Genomic DNA, 18,044 nt, shown 5'->3' with positions numbered 1-18,044 from the left:
CATTACCATTACTGGATCATAGGGTTAATTCTATTTTTAACTTTTTGAGGAACTTCCATACTGTTTTCCACAGTGGCTGCACCAGCTTGCATTCCCACCAACAGTGCAAGAGGGTTCCCTTTTCTCCACTTCCTCACCAACACCTGTTGTTTCATCTCTTGATTTTAGCCATCTGACAGGTGTGAGGTGATAATGTGGTTTTGGCCTGCATTTCCCTGATGATGAGTGATGTTGAGCAGATGTCTTTTCGTGTGTCTTTTGACCATCTTATGTCTGTTTGGGCAAAATGTCTCTTCAGGTCCTCTGCCCATTTTTTTTCATGTTTATTTATTTGAAAGAGAGGGAGAGCAAGGGCATGGGTGGGGGGAGAGGCAGAGAGAGAGAGAGAGACAGAGAGAGAGAGAGAGGAGAGAAAGAATCCCAAGCAGGCTCTGCACTGTCAGCACAGAGCCCCACGCTGGGGCTCAGTCTCACAATAGTGAGATCATGACCTCAGCTGATACCAAGAGTCCTACTTAACCGCTTGAACTGCTTAACTGGATTGAGCCACCTAGGCACCCTGTCCTCTGCCCATTTTTAAATCAGATTGTTTGTTTTTTTGGTATCGAGTTGTAGAAGTTCTTTATATACTTTAGATTTTAATCCCTTTTTGGAGAAATCATTTGTAAATATCTTCTCCAATTCAGTAGGTTGCCTTTTTGTTTTGTTGATTTTAGTTGCCCTTTTAAACCACAGTTTTTTCCTGTGCCCCAGGGCAGATGAATCTGCTCTTGGTCCTCAGTATTCTCCCTTCCCACTACAGTTCACAGCATCCAGGGTGGGGATTCACTTTGCTAATGTGTCTCTGTCTCATCATTCTCTATGTGGTCTTTCTATCTTTCCTTGTTCAGAAGCCGTTCAGTCTGCCCTCAATTTTCTGTCAGGAGGAACTGCTCTCAATAGGTGTTGATTTGGTATGTTTATGGAGGAGGTAAGTTCAGGGTCTTCCTGTGTCACTGTTTTGGACCAGAAGTCTCCTGACTTCTCTTCAACTATAAGAGTTCTACATCATGCCTTCTTCCAAAAGAAGGCTGTTTCATCTACATTCAAAATCTGTTCAATGTAGCCACCTTCATTATCTAAGTTAGGTCATCTTGGCAATTTGCTACAGCTTTTTCATCAGCGCTTGCTTCTTCATTTTGCGCTTTGATATTATGGAGCTGTCTTCCTAAACTTCATAAAGCTCTTCTAGCTTCAAACTTCTCTTCTGCAGCTTCCTTATCTCTCTCCGCCTTCTCAGAACTCAAGAGAGTAATAGGCTTTGCTCTGGATTAGGCTTTAACTTAAGGGAATGTTGTGGCTGGTTTGATCCTCTACCCAGACCCCTAAAATTTTCTTCCTATCAGCGATAAGACTGTTTTGTTTTCTTATCATTCATGTGTTCACTGAACTAACACTTGTCATTTCCTTCAATAATTTACCTTTGCATTCACGGCTTGGCTGTTAGGCTGAAAGCTAGGCCTTTTATACCAGTCTTGGCTTTCCATATGCCTTCTTCACTAAGCTTAATAATTTCCAGCTTTTGATTTAAAATGAGGGAGGTGTGGCACTTTCTTTGACTTGAACACTTGGAGGACGCTGTAGGGCTCTTAAGTGGCCTGGTTTCAATATCGCTGTGTCTCAGGGAATAGGGAGGCGGGAGAAGAGGGACCGAGTTGGGGAAACGGCTGGTTGGTGGAGCAGTGAGAACACATACATTGTTTGCCATCTTACGTGGACATGGTTTGTGGGGCCCCAAAACCATTAGTAACATCAAAGATCACAGATCACCATAACAAATGAAATATTTCAAACTTCTTCACTCATGTTACAAGAATTACCAAAATGTGACACAGAGACCTAAAGTGAGCTAATGTTAGGAAAAATGGTGCCAATGGACTGGCTCCATGAAGGGTTGCCATAAACCTTCAATTTGTAAGAGTAGAATATCTGTGAATCTCAAAGTGAAGTGCAACAAAATGAGCTATGCCTGTAATTGTTCATAATAGTCCCTTAGGATCTTTTGTATTTCTTTGGTATTGATTATAATGTCTCCTCTTATTTTATTTGAACCCCCCTCTTTTTTTTTTGAGTCTAAAGTTTTGTCCATTTTTTCTCTCTCAAAAAAAAAAAAAAAAAAACCTCTTAGTTTCCTTAGTATTTCCTGTTGTCTTTTTAGTCTCTATTCCTTTATTTCCAGCTTCCTCTTTATTTCCTTTCTTTCTAACTTTGGGCTTCATTTGTTCTTGTCCTAGTTCCTTCAGGTATAAATTTAGGTTGTAGCAGCTCTTTTTTGTTTCTTAATGTAGGGGTTTAGGACTTAGAAATTCCCTCTTAGAGGCATGCCTGGGTGGCTCAGTTGGTTAAGTGTCCGACTCTTGATATTGGCTCCTGTCATGGTCCCAGGGTCCTGGGATCAAGCTCCACATCAAGCTCTGTGCTGACAACATGGAGACTGCTTGGGGTTATCTCTTTTCCTTGTGCTCTGCTCCTCCCCCATTCACTCTCACTTGCTCTCTCAAAATAAATGAACTTCAAAAAATATATACATAAAAAAAATTTCCTCTTAGAACTGCTTTTGTTGCATCACATAAGTTTTGCTATGTTGTATTTCCGTTAATCATTTGTGTCAAGGTATTTAATTTATCTTTTGATTTCTTTGACCCATTGGTGGTCCAGAAGCATGCTTAATTTCCATATATTTGCAAATTTTCCAGTTTTTTTCTTAGGGCTGATTTCTAGTTTCATGGCATTGTGGTCAGAAAAAAAGTGCTTGATACTTACTAAGATCTGTTTTGTGGCCTAACATATGCTCTATTCTGGAGAATGTTCCATGAAAGAGTGTGTATTCTCTTGCCTTTAAGTGGAGTGTTCTGTATGTGTCTGTTAAGTCCATTTCATCTGATGTGTCATTTAAGGCTAATGTTTCCTTATTGGCGTTTTTTTTTTTTTTTTTTTTTTGGTCTGGATCACCTATCTATTGATACAAATGGGATATAGAAGGCCCCTAAAGTTGTATTGCTATATTTTTTTCCCTTTAGATTAACATTTAGGTGCTTCTATGTTACGTGCATAAGTATTTATAAATGTTATATCCTCTAGCTGGATTGACCTTTTATTTTGTTCTATGATGATTGTCTTTGCCTCTTATTACAGATTGTGTCTTTAAAGTCTAATTTATCTGTAGAAGTGCAACCACCCCTGCTTCCTTTTCATTTCCTTTTGCATGAAATATCTTTTTCCATCCCTTCACTTTCAGTCTGTGTGGGTCCTTAAAGCTGAAATGAGTCCTGTAGGCAGCATATAGTTGGGTCTTGTTTTTTTCTAATCTATTCATCCCCTTTATGTCTTTTGAATGGAGAATTTAGTCCATTAACATGTAATTGATCAGTATGGACTTGGCATTTTGTTAATTGTTTTCTGATTCACTTGTTCCTTTTCTTGCTCTCTTCATTTGTGATTTGATGATTTTCTGTAGTGGTATTCTTTGATAACTTTTTCTTTTATGTGTCTATTGTGGGCTTTTGCTTGTGATTAACATGAGGCTTACATGAAACATATTTATAACAGTCAATTTTAAATTCATAACAAAGTTTGAACACATTCTAAACCTTTACATTTTTACTGCCTCATGTCATGTTTTTGATATGCTAATTCACATCTTATTTTATGTATCCATTAACAAATTATTGTAGTTATTTTTACTACTTTTGTCTTTTAAATTTCACACTAGTTTTATAAGTAATTAACCTACTACCACTACAACAGATTATTCTGAATATATATATTTGACCAGTAATATTTATACCTTTATAGATTTTCCTGTTGCAAATTAGTGCCCTTTTCTTGCAGCATCTTTAACATTTTTTGTAAGACAGGTCTGGTGGTGATGAAATCCTTTAGCTTTTCCTTACCTGGAAAACTTTGTCTCCAATTTTTAATGACAACTTTGTTGGGTATTCTTGGTTGGCAGGTTTTTTCTTTCAACACTTTGAATGTTTTATGCCACTCCCTTCTTGCCTACAAAGTAGTTTTTTTCTGCTGGAAAAAAAAATTGCTAATAGTCTTATTGAGGTTCCCTTGTATGTAATAGGTTTTTGGTTTGTTTTTTTTTTTCCTCTCGCTGCTTTTAAGTTTCTCTCCTTTTCTTTAGCTTTTTGTTGTTGTTGTTACTTATTTACATCCAAATTAGTTAGCATATAGTGCAACAATGATTTCAGGAGTAGATTCCTTAATGCCCCTTATCTATTTAGTCCATCCCCCGCCCCCCTGCCCGCCACAACCCCTCCAGTAACCCTCTGCTTGTTCTCCATATTTAAGAGTCTCTTATGTTTTGTCCCCGTCCCTGTTTTTATATTATTTTTGCTTCCCTTCTCTTGTGTTCATCTGCTCTGTGTCTTAAAGTCCTCCTATGAGTGAAGTCATATGATATTTGTCTTTCTCTCACTAATTTCACTTAGCATAATACCATCTAGTTCCATCCACATAGTTGCAAATGGCAAGATATCATTCTTTTTGATTGCTGAGTAATACTCCATTGTATACATATACTGCTTCTTTATCCATTCATTCATCGATGGACATTGGGCTCTTTGCATACTTTGGCTATTGTCGATAGTGCTGCTATAAACATTGGGGTACATGTGCCCCTTCGAAACAGCATACCTGTATTCCTTGGATAAATACCTAGTAGTGCAATTGCTGGGTCGTAGGGTAATTCTATTTTTAATTTTTTGAGGAATCTTCACACTGTTTTCCAGAGTGGCTGCACCAGCTTGCATTCCCACCAGCAGTGCAAAAGAGATCCTCTTTCTCCACATCCTCGCCAGCATCTGTTGTTGCCTGAGTTGTTAATGTTAACCATTCTGACAGGTGTGAGATGGCATTTCATTGTGATGATGAATGACGTTGAGCATTTTTTTTATGTGTCGTTTGGCCATCTGGATGTCTTCTTTGGAGAAGTGTCTATTCATGTCTTTTGCCCATTTCTTCACTGGATTGTTTTTTTTGGGGTGTTGAGTTTGATAAGTTCTTTATGGACTTTGGATACTAACCCTTTATCTGATATGTCGTTTGCAAATATCTTCTCCCATTCTGTCGGTTGCCTTTTAGTTTTGTGGATTGTTTCCTTTGCTGTGCAGAAGCTTTTTATTTTGATGAGATCCCAATAGTTCATTTTTGCTTTTGTTTCCCTTGCCTCTGGAGACGTGTTGAGTAAGAAGTTGCTGCAGCCAAGGTCAAAGAGGTTTTTGCCTGCTTTCTCCTCGAGGATTCTGATGGCTTCCCATCTTATATTTAGGTCTTTCACCCATTTTGAGTTTACTTTTGTGTATGGTGTAAGAAAGTGGTCCGGGTTCATTTTTCTGCATGTTGCTGTCTAGTTTTCCCAGCACCACTTGCTAAAGAGGCTGTCTTCATTCCACTGGATATTCTTTCCTGCTTTGTCAAAGATTAGTTGGCCATACGTTGGAGGGTCCATTTCTGGGTTCTCTATTCTGTTCCATTGATCTGAGTGTCTGCTTTTGTGCCAGTACCATGCTCTCTTGATGATTACAGCTTTGTAATACAGCTTGATGTCTGGGATTGTGATGCCTCCTGCTTTGGTTTTCTTTCTCAAGATTGCTTTGGCTATTCAGGTTCTTTTCTGGTTCCATACAAATTTTAGGATTGTTTGTTCTAGCTCTGTGAAAAATGCTGGTGTTATTTTGATAGAGATTGCTCTCCTTGTCTTTAACTTTTGACAACTTAGTGTGTCTTTGTGTGGGTCTCTTTGGATTCATCTTATTTGGAACCCTGACCTTCCTGCATATAGATATCTATTTCCTTCCCCAGGTTAGGAAACTTTTTAGCCATTATTTCCTTAAATAAGCTTTCTGCCCCTTTCTATTTTCCTTTTGGGATATCTCTAATGTAAATATTGGCCTGCTTGATGTTGTCACATAAATTCCTTAAAAGTTAACATCACTCATTTTTCATTTTGTTCCTCTCATTGGGTGAATTGTTCTGTCCTGTCTTTGAACTTATTGATCTTTTTTCTACTTTGTGTAGTGTGCTGTTGAACCCCTTTATTGAATTTTCTAGCTCAGTTATTGTATTCTTCAACTCTGATTTGTTGAGTCCTTTCTTAGATTTTCTTTGTTGAAATTCTCCCTTTGTTTATGCATTATTCTCCTGACCTTGGTAACTACCTTTGACTGTTAGTCTTGATGGAGTGGCCTCATGTAGGAGGTTGAACCTTACTAGTTAATCCTGCCCTAGACCTGTGTTGTCTCTCTCACCTTTGTGATAATCCAAGCAGTCATCTTTGTTCTTAGTGGCTCCTGGTAGTGGAGGGTGAGCCAAGACTTGGCAGTGAATCTCTGTCAACACCTAAATGTAGGCTTATTGGAAGCTGGACCCTCAGACAGAAACTTTCAAAATAGGCCAATATGCTGGGGTGCCTGGGTGGCTTAATTGGTTGCGCATTCAGCTCAGGTCATGATCATACATTCCATGAGTTCGAGCCCTGCATCGGGCTCCTTGCTGTCAGCACAGAGTCTGCTCTAGATCCTCTGTCCCTCACTCTCTCTGCCCCTCCCCCACTTGTGCTCCCTCTCAAAAACAAATAAACATTAAAAAATACATATGCCAATATATCTCTTTCAGGAGAAGCCTGGAGATTAGTGTTTGTTCTCTCTGCACTGAGCCCTGGAGGCACAGTCCGTTAAGAACCGTTTGTTTCCTACTGTCCCATTGAACCTGTGAACATAAGCCCTGATAGCTACCAGACTCTCAGGGGTGTATTCTTTGAGCAGGAGCTACAAAAAGTGGGGTACCAGATGTATACAGAAGCTCCTTATTTAGAGCTATCCTTGGGGAGGAGCAGAGGTACAGTGTAAAGATGGTACCCGCTGGCCTCCCTGGCCTCTGGAGAAGATTGTATTCAGCTTCTAGATATATATTAAATTAGAAGGTTGGCCCTCGAGTCTTAGCTTTTAATATGTGGAGATAGGCCTCCCTTATGGAAGGACTGGACATCTAATTCTACTGTCTGTACCATGCCTTAGGATGGTTAAGAACTGTGTTTATTACAGTCCTGTGAAACCCACAAATGTAAGTTCTGCTGGCCACCAAAGTCAGGCAGCCTAATGGTGCCTCTCCTGAGTGACCGCTATAATACCTGGGGTGCCAAATGTGAGCACAAGCTCCTTTCTGGGAGATAATAGTGACCTGGAGTGAGGCAGAGGGCAAAGATGGCACCTGCTGGCTTTCCCAGTCTCTGGAGAGTATCCCAGTTAGCTCCTGGATAGTGTTACATTGGAAGCCTGTGCCTCAGGCCATAGGTCTTAAGATAAGCAAATAGGCCTCTTAAGGAAGAACTGGGGACTTTAATTCTGCTTTTCTGTGCTGGGTCCTGAGGGTAGAGGGATAGTCATGGTGAGTCCATGTTGTCAAAAACTGTTTCTTAGCTTGCTATAGCCTTGTAGGTCTCATAGACACAACCTCCACTGGCTTTCAGTACCAGATGTTTTGAAGGCTCATATTTCAGGTGGAAATCTTAAAAGCTGCGGCACCAGATAAGAGGTCTAAACCCTTTACTTCTCAGGGAAGAGCTTGGAGTTGTGAATTCCTTCCCAGTTGTGTGACGCAGCACTGGGGGTGAGGTTTATGACAAGACTGTGTCTCCACCTCTCCTACCAATTTTGATGTGTTTTTTTTTTCATTCACCCATGTGTAAGAGTCACTCAACTAGTTTCTATATTTCTTTCAAAGGAAATTGTTCTGTGTGTAGCTATAGATTTGGTATGTCTGCAGGAAGAGAGGAGTTCAGGAGTCCTGTGTGTCACCATCTTGAACCAGAACTGTAAAAGCTTAACCTTTTCCCTCCTACCCCTTATTTTCTCAAATCTTAATCCAAGACCATTTGTTTTCAGTTGATTTATCTTCCCTATAAGAGCAACCTTTTTTTTTCTTGCTTTTTTTTTAAACACAGGTATGTATATCTCTTATTGAATTAGTGTCCTTGTATTCTTTTTTTTTTTTTTTTTACGTTCATTTATTTTTGAGAGAGACAGAACATGATTGGGAGAGGGGCAGAGAGAGAGGGAGACACAGAATCTGAATCAGGCTCCAGGCTCTGAGCTGTCAGCACAGAGCCTGACATGGGGCTTAAACCCATGAACCGTGAGATCATGACCTGAGCTGAAGTCAGACACTTAACCTACTAAGCCATCCAGGTGCCCCAAGAGCAACCATTTCTCAATGTGTCTGCTGAGCTCTTTGCCCCCAAAAGGTCTGTTCGCTGGGAATGGATACTGGGGCCAACACTGCTGGTTACCTGATAAAACCACTCTCCCTCTCTTATCCTTCCCGTACTCTAAAATCCTGATTTGGTTTTCCATTCTTATCCTTCAGAGGAGAATGAATCCCTCTCTAGCCCCATTTGGCCAAGTCATAATTTGTCTAAGACTTAGACTCTAAGTCATTGGTTCTGTATTCTGTGTATTGAAACCATCTGGGAAGTTTTAAAAATGCCACCAAAATCCCACCTGGGGCTCTTAGGCGCCCTCAGGAGCAGTGGCTTGGCTGTCCTTTCCCTTGGCAAGTGATAGGCTTTAGGTATGGTCATGTGATGCTAAACTGGCCAATGGAATCTGGGATGGTCCTCTACGTTAAACCCAGAAGTTATGACTTGGGGGTGTTCTTTTTCAGTCTCTGGAGGTGATTGTCTGCCTGTGCCCCAAGGTGAAAGAACTTTGTTTAATTTAGCAAGTGATCTCACATTTGACCCTCACACTGTCCTCTGAGGTAATTAGTAGCCCAATGTTGATGATTCTTCCCATTTTACGGTCAGGGAAACTAAGGTTCACAGAAACTTGAGTACTTTCTCCCCAATGACCATAGCTAGTAGCAGCAAAGCCAGAATAAACCCAGCTCAGCCTAGTCTCAGAGACCATGATTTTCAGCCTATTACCTGGGGTGTGCTGATAAGCTATCAAATCCAAAACAAACATCTAAAACATTTTGATTAGTAAATGCTTAAAAACGTTCATTATATATTCTCACTATGCCCAATTTTAGGGTATAACGTGAATACCGAATACTAATTTTGGAAGCGTTTTGCACAATCGATTCTTGTGAGCCTGTATGAGCCAGCTCCAGCAAGCCACTAGAAAATGGGGCAAGTGCTTAAACCCGGTCTTTGGTGCTAAGAACCACATTTCTCACCAACTTCCTAAACAGAGCTTTCTCTTAACACATGTCTCCCTAGAGCAGATCTTTATGCTAGAGTTCTGCCTTGTTAAGAAGGATGCTTAGCTCTTGTTCCTAGAAGGCAGATAAGCACTATGAGGGACCAACCAATAAGTGTGAACTTCAGAGGTTTTCTAATGTCTCCAAGATGCCAATGATGCAGACAGGAGTCCCAGAGGGCTACTTACCATTCTTTGTTTTAATGAGCCAGAGAGCCCCTCCCATCGCCTCATCTCTTTGCCAGCTGAGCTGCTATGCATGTTGTGCACACTTGCTGAGTGCCACCCCACCCCCCACCAGTGCTGTGCACAGACTCATTACTGTGTGAAACGTCAGAAACCTGGGCATATGGCCAGTGGAAACCTTATGGTAGGCCAACTCCAGGCCTGCCCCAGTGGGCCAGGGGAAACAACAGTATTATGGTGTGCTTGCTAAGCCCCTTCCAAACTGTGGCATGATAGTCTCTTGAAGGTTGGCAGGGCCCTCTCTGTCCAGTCTGACCTCCTGTCCCTCATCCCATCAAGAGTTGTAGACCGTTTGAAGATGTACTTACCAGTGATGGTAAACTCCCTCCCTCCCAAGGAAGTTGATTACACATTTGAGAACCTTTGTGAAAAAAGTTTATTTTTGTGCTAAAACAAATTCTGTCATCCCCGTTGCAGCCTGACAGCCTTGTTCTAACCCTGGGGCTATAAATTACCAGGGTAGTTTCTCTCCACATGGAAGATACCAGTCAGGATAGACCAGGTTATGCTAGAGTGATGAATGACTGCCATAATCTCGGTGACATTAAATAATAGTAAAAGTAACTATTTCTTGCTCATGCAAAGTGTCCATCAAAGGTTGGCTAAGGGCTTGTTGGTGTTAATCACTTGGGACACAGGCTCTCAGAGCCCAGTTGTCATCTCTCAACACAGCCATTCACTGGAGGAAAGAGTCTGATTTGCTGTAAGGAAACGACAGTCTCTCCGCAGCAGTGAACTGTTCTACTTTGCAAATATTGTACATCATTCTTCTCTTCTTGGCTAGAACTGTCCATGTGGCCTCACCTGTCCATATAGCGAGGCTCCCGTTATGTACTCAGGAGGCAGAGAGCTGGAAATACTCAGAGTAGCCTTAATGATCACCACAATAGTTTTTCATATATTTGAAGGTAGTTAGGACATTCTCCTGCCTTTCTCCTCAGGCTCCCCACTTCGGTTGACATCACTATTGTGTTCCATACTTTTTGCTCCCTTCATCACTCAATTGGCATTCCTCTGAATATGGTGGAGTTTTGTATCTCCCCATGCTGGTGTCTGGAGCTGAGTCTGGTTTTCTAGGCACAGTCTAATCTTGGCAGAGCTCAGTGGGGCTTATCATTTCCCTCATCTGAGACCCCATGGCTAGGCCTTTGGAGCCTAAGATTACAATTTTATCTTCGTGGCAGCCACAATACCCTGCTGTTGTATATTCACTGGACTGTAAGCTCCAAGATGGTGGGGTCTGACTTGACTTGGTGTAGTATCCGCATCACTTGGGAAAAGATCTGATTAAATCCCAATCTGTTGAATACATATATTGAATTCATTATTTTCCTCAAATTTTTTACTCATCAAGTCTTAACTCCATCTTGTTCTGACATAGTTTTTTTCAGACTCCAATATAGGCTATATTTTTTTACATTGGGTCTAGCATATAGCTTTGAAAGAATACTGTAGGAGTCAAAAAGATGTGTTTAATATGCAGCTCTGATTCTGTCATTCAGTAGCACATATTTCTTAAGCACCTACAATGTGCCAGGTGCCCTGGATAGAATTATGAGGAAGACCAAAGGCCCCCATCCCACCGAGTAGGTTAATTCAGACAAACAATATAACCTCTCTGGTGCAATCCATGAATGCAAGGATCTTTGGATGTCTTTTTCACTCTAGTTTTCCCAGCAACAAGACTATGCCTGGCATATAGTCAGTGCTCAAATAAATATCAGTTGAATAAGTAAATGGATCGCTAAGCTATAGTTTGCTCCTCTGTGTCAGAATCTGCTTGGAGGGCAGGTAGAGTTTGATAGTAGCTTTTTGTCCCATGGTTTAATTTTTGTATTTTGTCATGATATTGCTTATTTGATAAACTGAAAGAAAGCTGTGAAATTTGTCATGTTTACTGTCAAGGGTGTAGAGGTTATGTAAGGTTGTAGAACACTATTCCAGATTAGTATCAATCTATTAATTATCATACTGAGATTACCATTATCCATTAAATCCAGCTTGGCCACAGGTTACTAAGATTTTGTCACACATGTTGCTGAAGCTCAAGTATGTGAAACCTATCCTATGCTTCTGATCAACTAGTTTAGAAACCATCCAAGAAAATGAGATTAGACTTTCCAGACTTACTTTTATGAGCCCCTGTACAGTCCTGGGCATGAGTACTCCTGCTGCTCATAAATGACTGCTTAAATAATTCTGTCCTACAAGTTTGCCTGTACTTACCTGAATGCTTTATATAATCTCTTTATTTACTTGGACTACAATTCATTTTATCAATGACTCGGGCAATCTTCTTATCTATGACTTTTGTGAGCTTTTTATCTTGAAAATCACTTTCCACAAGGAAGAAAAGGAAGGAGAGCTGAGAAATCTTCATTCATTGTGCTTTATTATCAGTTTCTAGAAGGGGGCTTATCTTCTAGATCTTGTGCTGATCTTTAGGAAGTCATTTTTCCTTTCCATGTATGAATAAGTATGAGAAGGCAATTAGGTATGAGAGATTAGTATGTGATTTTAGGGGCAAGTGATCTGTAGGAACATAAAGGGAATTTGGGAGCGGGTGTATGGGTGTGCTAGAGTGCGAAAGTTGCACAGAGATGGACAGGGAGGCAATCTGAGTGATGGAGTTTTGTGTGGGCAAGGGCAATGTGGCATTGGCTTCTACTGGTAGAGGCTGATCAACCATACCCTTCTGTTCACCTTTAGTCTTGACAACACAAGGCTAGAAGAACTTGAGGGATCATCTAGGTTTTGACCAGCACTGTCAGGTCAAACAACTACTAGATTATCCCTTGTTTCTAATTGGAAATGTCCTGTCTCAACCTCTGCAACCCATTTGAATGTTTGACTATACTCAGTGCCTACACAGTCTTTACTCTGTCTAGCTGGAATTCTTCCAGCTATGGTCCAAGCCCTTAGAAGAACAAAACCTCTGTGGCATTAGAACTGCCTTCGTGGCATAAGAAAGGCAGCCCTGGGTGGTGTGGAAGGGTATTGTATGAGGACAGGGGTGTGCTGCCCAGTTCCTAATAAGAATACACAGGACTTCAGGGCCTCTGATTATGTTAGAAATCATCTTCACAGCTATCTTTGTATAGGAAAACAAATCCCTTGGTTCTAGTGGCTTCAAACCCTAAGGGATGCCATGACCTAGGGAACATCTTGAGCACACCTCCTCTTCTCTGTGAACTGGTCCACAGGCATGTTGAGTGTCCACAGCGTGACCAGCAGGTACTGGTATTGGGCTATAGTCTCTGTTATCGGTCAGTAGGGAGTTAAATGTGCCTTCAGGTTAAATCTGGAAGAACAAAAGAATTCCTGAAAGGTTTGAGGGAGGAGCTACTTGAGGGAAAACCATGGATATACCTTAGCCTCTTTTTTAGAGTGAGCTGCACAATTTCAAGCATGATCCTGCATGCCAATCAGGGCAGGATGAAATCCAAACAGCCTAAAGGAAGTTTTTAAGAATCTCCTGAGAAATTTCTGCAGCCAATAAGTTAGAAAAGTAAAACCCCTCCAACTTGGAGCTGGCCCAGCACCCCTGTCAAGGTGGGGGGATGGGCTGTATGAGGAACACGGGTGTCCCATTCTGCCCGTTTTGTGGTAGACCTCCCATGCAACCTTCCTTTGGTCTTCTGGAACCGCTGACCAATAATTGCTAATACTGATTGAGCATGTTCTATGTCCCAGTCCTGGGTTAAGTCCTTGGCATAGACTATTACAGCTAATTTCCGCAGTAGTAATTCAAGGCAGGCAGGTGCCATTCTTTTTCACAAATGAGACCTAGGGAAAAGAACACATTTTCCCCAAAACCTACAGTATATGGCAACCCAGTGCAGAGGTCTATGCCGTTCTCAGGTCAGTACTGTTAACCCCTGGGAGTAGGCAGGATGGCTCTCCCAGGCTGCCTGTGCCAGGGTAGGAGCTGACAGGGTGATGCCGAAGATGCAGACATACATGGGAGAAATATCAAGGCAAAGGCCACTTCTGGGCTCTCAAATGTGCGAATCAATTTCATGTAGTCTTGGTGGTTGGAAAACTCTGTGACTAGTCAAACTCAAAAAAAAAAAATCAAATGCTAGAGGAGGGAAGAGTGTGCAGAATTGATTTCCTCACTGGGGTGAGTGAGGAAGGTGGCAGAAGAGGGGAAGAAACACCTGACGGGGAGAGGAAGTGATGGGGGGCAGCTGGGGCAGGAGGAAGCTGAGGGTGGCACTCTTAGTTTTGGTTCTACTTCACAGGAAGGGAGGGAGACTGCAAACCCCTTGCATAGCTGCACTCTGGTCCACTGTGTCCAGCCTGCAACTCCGTTCAGAGGAACATATGTCCACAGGGTTCATTTCCACTGCAAATGCCCAGGCTGTTATCTCAGTCTTATCCTCAGATGATGTACAATAAGTTATAGGACCCACTGACTCAGCACCAAGGGCATTTTCCATTTTAAGTCAGTACAGCCCGATTAAGCAATCAGGATGACCAAATCTGGGAATAAAGATTACAAAGTTTTATGGTGTTGACCCACGATAGGGGCAAGGCCAAATCATGTGTGGCTGACATATTTTCAAGGCAACATACACCTAGTTAAGATCAATAAATGATAAATGGTCTTTCTTTCTTTTTCTTTCTTTGCCACTAAGCTCTATCAGCTCATCCCAGTTAAGATCAATAAATGATAAATGGTCTTCCTTCCTTCCTTCCTTCCTTCCTTCCTTCCTTCCTTCCTTTCTTTCATGTTCTTTGCCACAAAGCTCTATCAGCTCTCTGTAGCTGCCAAGGTAGGTTCCACTCTACAAGCCTTCTTCCCAGTGATGCCATGGCGGGGATGCGAGATGTTATTGAAACAAGAGGTGCCTCTGGGGCAGTGGGGAGGGTGGTGAGGAAAGGACTGGAAGCCCCACCAAGGGTCAGAGGTTCCCTAGGGGTTCAGATGGGGTTTGTAAGGTTCAGTATGACTCAGACTATTTCCTCCTCAGTAGGGAGGCCCAGACCCTGATTGCATCACTTTGGCCTGCCCCAGGCCCTGTGAGGGGGGATTAGCGGTTCTAGGCCCTTTACATGCAAATCATATAGTCTCCTGCTGCTAAATGTTTCTGCAGACAGGATGACTAATACTGCCCTGACCAGCTGGTATTTTATCTAGTGCTCCCTGCTAATTCTGGTTTACACCCTATTTATTTTCAAAACCTCAAAAAGTAGGAAAACTAAAATTGGCCTTAATAGAAGACCTTCACCAGTATGACTAAAAAAGTAGGGATTCTGGAGTTCAACTGCCTGGTTCAAATCCTGACATTAATGCTTTAGCTGTAGGACTTGGGACAAGTTCCTTAATCTCTGTGCCTCAATTTCCCTATGTGTACAATGGAGAGTGCCTACCACTTGGGGTACTGAATGAGTGAATGCACTTAAAGTGTTTGGAACAGGGCCTCACACAGAACAAATATGAACTAAACGTTAGTCCTTATTAAGTGAAAACCTCTTCTGTAGTCAAAGCAAGTGCTTGTAGTTAGTCTCCTTTTAAAGACTCAAGCCCACATGTCTACTTCAGTGGGGAATAGCTTGGACAAGTAGGGACAGATGGGCATGGGGATGAGGACGAGCTGGGGAGGACAGGAGGGTGATAAGACCTGAGGATTTTTCAAGATTCCTTATCCAAGAGGCAAGATGGTAACCGGAGGGAAGGGTAAATGTGACCTTGTCTTGACCTCCATGCTGTCAGCTGAGCTGGGGGAACACCGCAGCCCGAGCAGACGCAGCATCTGCTGATCAAGTGGCTTGTGTCCAGTCTATTGCAGGAAGTATGGGCGGGTGACCTTGTGATCCTCAGGATAGAAGATTAAGGAGAATGGATTAAACATGTGAAGGGGAGCCCTAACCCTGGACTTGGAGACTCCTGGTGTTTTAGGTAAATATCCTGTAACTCTTTTCTCTCCCCTCCCATAAAAGAGGGAGGAGGAAGAAGCACTGGAAATCATCTCATAGCATGATCATTGGTGTTCCATTGGGGTAGGCCTGGAATTAAAGGAATGGACTTAAAGCCAACTATAGGGGAATCCAGGTAGCAGGTTTGAATAGGTTATGAAGAGAAAAGCTGCCGAGTTGATTTCAGACTCACTAAAGAGGACATCTGGGTCCTTGGGCTATAATGGATTTTGTAAACAAACACAGGAAGCATACTTTGTTGATCTTATATCGGTGTGAAATAAAGCATATTGGGTGGATCATCAGCTCCACACAGCACTAGAAGATTGAGCTGCAATGTAGCCATGAAAGTTCCTGTTCACCCCCCTACCCCCGCAAATAGAAAAATCCCTCCCTTTCCATTAGTCTGTTGGATTAGAACTTCTGAGCTTTGGACTCTAGATGCATTCCTTTACCAAGTCTGAAACCTTTGGGCAACCAACTAAACTTCTGAGTCTTTCTCTTATTTGTAAAAGGTCCCATGGTATTCACATTGGAAGTAGTGGTAAAATGACCTGAAGATGTAATGAAATTATGCAGGTTGAGTGTGCCTATGAACTGCTCCGTGCTAAACAAAAGCAAAAGGAGGCTGCTAGTGACTATTGATTCAAACGACCTTTTTTAGGGGCGCCTGGGTGTCAGGTAAGCATCGGACTTCGGCTCAGGTCATGATCTCGCAGTTTGGGAGGTCGAGCCCCGCATTGGGCTCTGTGCTGACAGCTCGGAGCCTGGAGCCTGCTTCAGATTCCGTGTCTCCATCTCTCTCTGCCTCTCCTCCCCTCTCCCCCCTCCCTCAAAAATAAACATCCGTTTTTAGCTTGCAGTATAAATAAAGAGCCCAGGGCAGAGATTTTGAATATTGGCTAGCTACCCCTTAGCTGCTCTGTAATTCCTCATCCTGTTTGTAGAGGGAGGCCATGTTCTGGTCAATTTGACGTGTGCCCCTTCATCTCTTTCTTCCTTGCTATATTTTCCAGATGGCATATTTATAAGCTAGAAGCAGACCATTGAACTTGCACTATACTTTCTCATTCACATAAACATTATGCCTAGGCACTAAGATACTGCAGCAATGTTTAGCAGTTATCACCCTGACTCAGAACAGAAGTTTTGGTCAGTAATAGGCTATGTCCACTTAAGGGACACACAAGTTATACTAACCTTTTGTGTATTTGCTTTAAGGGCCCTATGCATTCTGCTTAGAACTTTTAAGTAGATCTCTCCTTTCCTAGTGGGGATAGGACAAATCGTCCTGGACAAAAAGTTTCCTTTTGCTACAAAATGCGTTTATTTCCAGACAGACAAAATTCTCCAACTGCATATAATGAGTACATAAAGTCCTTCTTTTGATAAATGTCCTTTTATAAGAGCCATTTCTAATTATTAAAATGCATACCAAACATTCGTCTCTTAAAATATAACTTAAATAACCTGCTAATGTAGGAGTCCTGAGTGGCGTGCGATTCTTCACCGAGTTCAGAGCCGTATCCACACGTGGTCCCAAAATGAGATTTCACAAGTCAGCAGGCAGCAAACGTGTCCAGCTCACCTGCTGGTGGGAGGAGTAGTTGCCGTGGTGGCCGCGAGCCCTCTTACGTGGAAAAAGTCATGTGCGGACAAAGAAGCATGATATACGCAATGTGGAGGCGGCATTTCACAGAATGCAAACACCATTCAGGTAAAGAAGTGGACTGGAGAAGGAAAGTTCAGGGAACACAAGTCTGTTTGCATTAGTAGGTGTCATGGCACCGTCTCACTGGGCACTCCATAAATATCCATTAAAGTAAGTATAAGACCAGAAGCTGGAACAGTTGTCTTGGTGCCCAACATCTGTTTTCAAGATAGGGCTTGAAGTTGTTTGACGGATGCTCTTTTGTTTCCTCAGAGTACATCATTCTCTTTGGATAGTCCATTTCCTTATCTTCAAATTCTTGATTAGCATTTACAGACTTCTGGCACACTGCTAGTATTCGGGACTCCCTGGCTTAACGGAGAGCACAGAGTGGTCCATATGAAATCTTGATTTGTCTTTGGAAGTAAAGAGCTGCTGTGGCTCACTTTCTCGGATCTAGGTGATTCTTCACACCTTCTCTTGAGTTGATTCCTTTTGATATCCCAAGCCCAAAGTAGCCATGGAACCTCCTAGGTGGAGCAGATTTCTTCATGAAATCTCCTTCCGGTATCAACTATTTCCAGTACCACGGCTCCCTCAGGACGTGAAAGAGCTGAAGCTCTGTCCTTCAGAGTTTTCCACCCGTTCTCTGAAGGTAAGGTTCTTGCTCTAAGGCTGATACTAGGGAATGCCCCACAAAGGAAATTCCTGGAAAATCTGTATCCCCTTGTGATTCATTCTCTGTAAGGCTAAGGTTGTAATTCTGGAGACACAAAGGAAAAGTTTCTAAATTCATCCTGGTTAATCATAGGAAGATGCCCCTCATCAATTGGGGTTAAAACTGGCTCTTCCTTAATGAAGTCAGGGTCAAAATTACTGACATCTTCTCGGGATTTCTGTCAAAAGGAAACAAGTATTAGTTTGGGGGCACGTGAGACTTCCTCATCTTCCCTGGGCCTGTGCCTGTTCCAGGGAGG

The 18,044-nt window shown here is 42.2% G+C and overlaps 1 protein-coding gene and 1 long non-coding RNA gene across 2 annotated transcripts in view; one reads left to right on the top strand and one right to left on the bottom strand.

Moving 5' to 3' along the window:
- LOC121031869 (uncharacterized) overlaps positions 1–18,044 on the top strand; it is a 171,555-nt gene that overhangs the window by 109,863 nt on the left and 43,648 nt on the right. The window lies entirely within an intron of this gene.
- Positions 16,720–18,044, bottom strand: part of PRKCH (protein kinase C eta) — a 234,702-nt gene continuing 233,377 nt past the window's right edge. The window contains exon 14 of the mRNA XM_040477332.1: positions 16,720–17,963. Within this exon, the coding sequence (XP_040333266.1) occupies positions 17,817–17,963 (147 nt within the window). The 3' untranslated portion in view covers positions 16,720–17,816. The remainder of the gene's footprint in view (positions 17,964–18,044) is intronic.

This window comes from Herpailurus yagouaroundi, unplaced genomic scaffold (genome assembly GCF_014898765.1).
Source record: "Herpailurus yagouaroundi ecotype Mexico unplaced genomic scaffold, PumYag 141, whole genome shotgun sequence".
NCBI classification, from domain to species: domain Eukaryota; kingdom Metazoa; phylum Chordata; class Mammalia; order Carnivora; family Felidae; genus Herpailurus; species Herpailurus yagouaroundi.
This window is presented reverse-complemented; position numbering and strand designations above follow the sequence as displayed.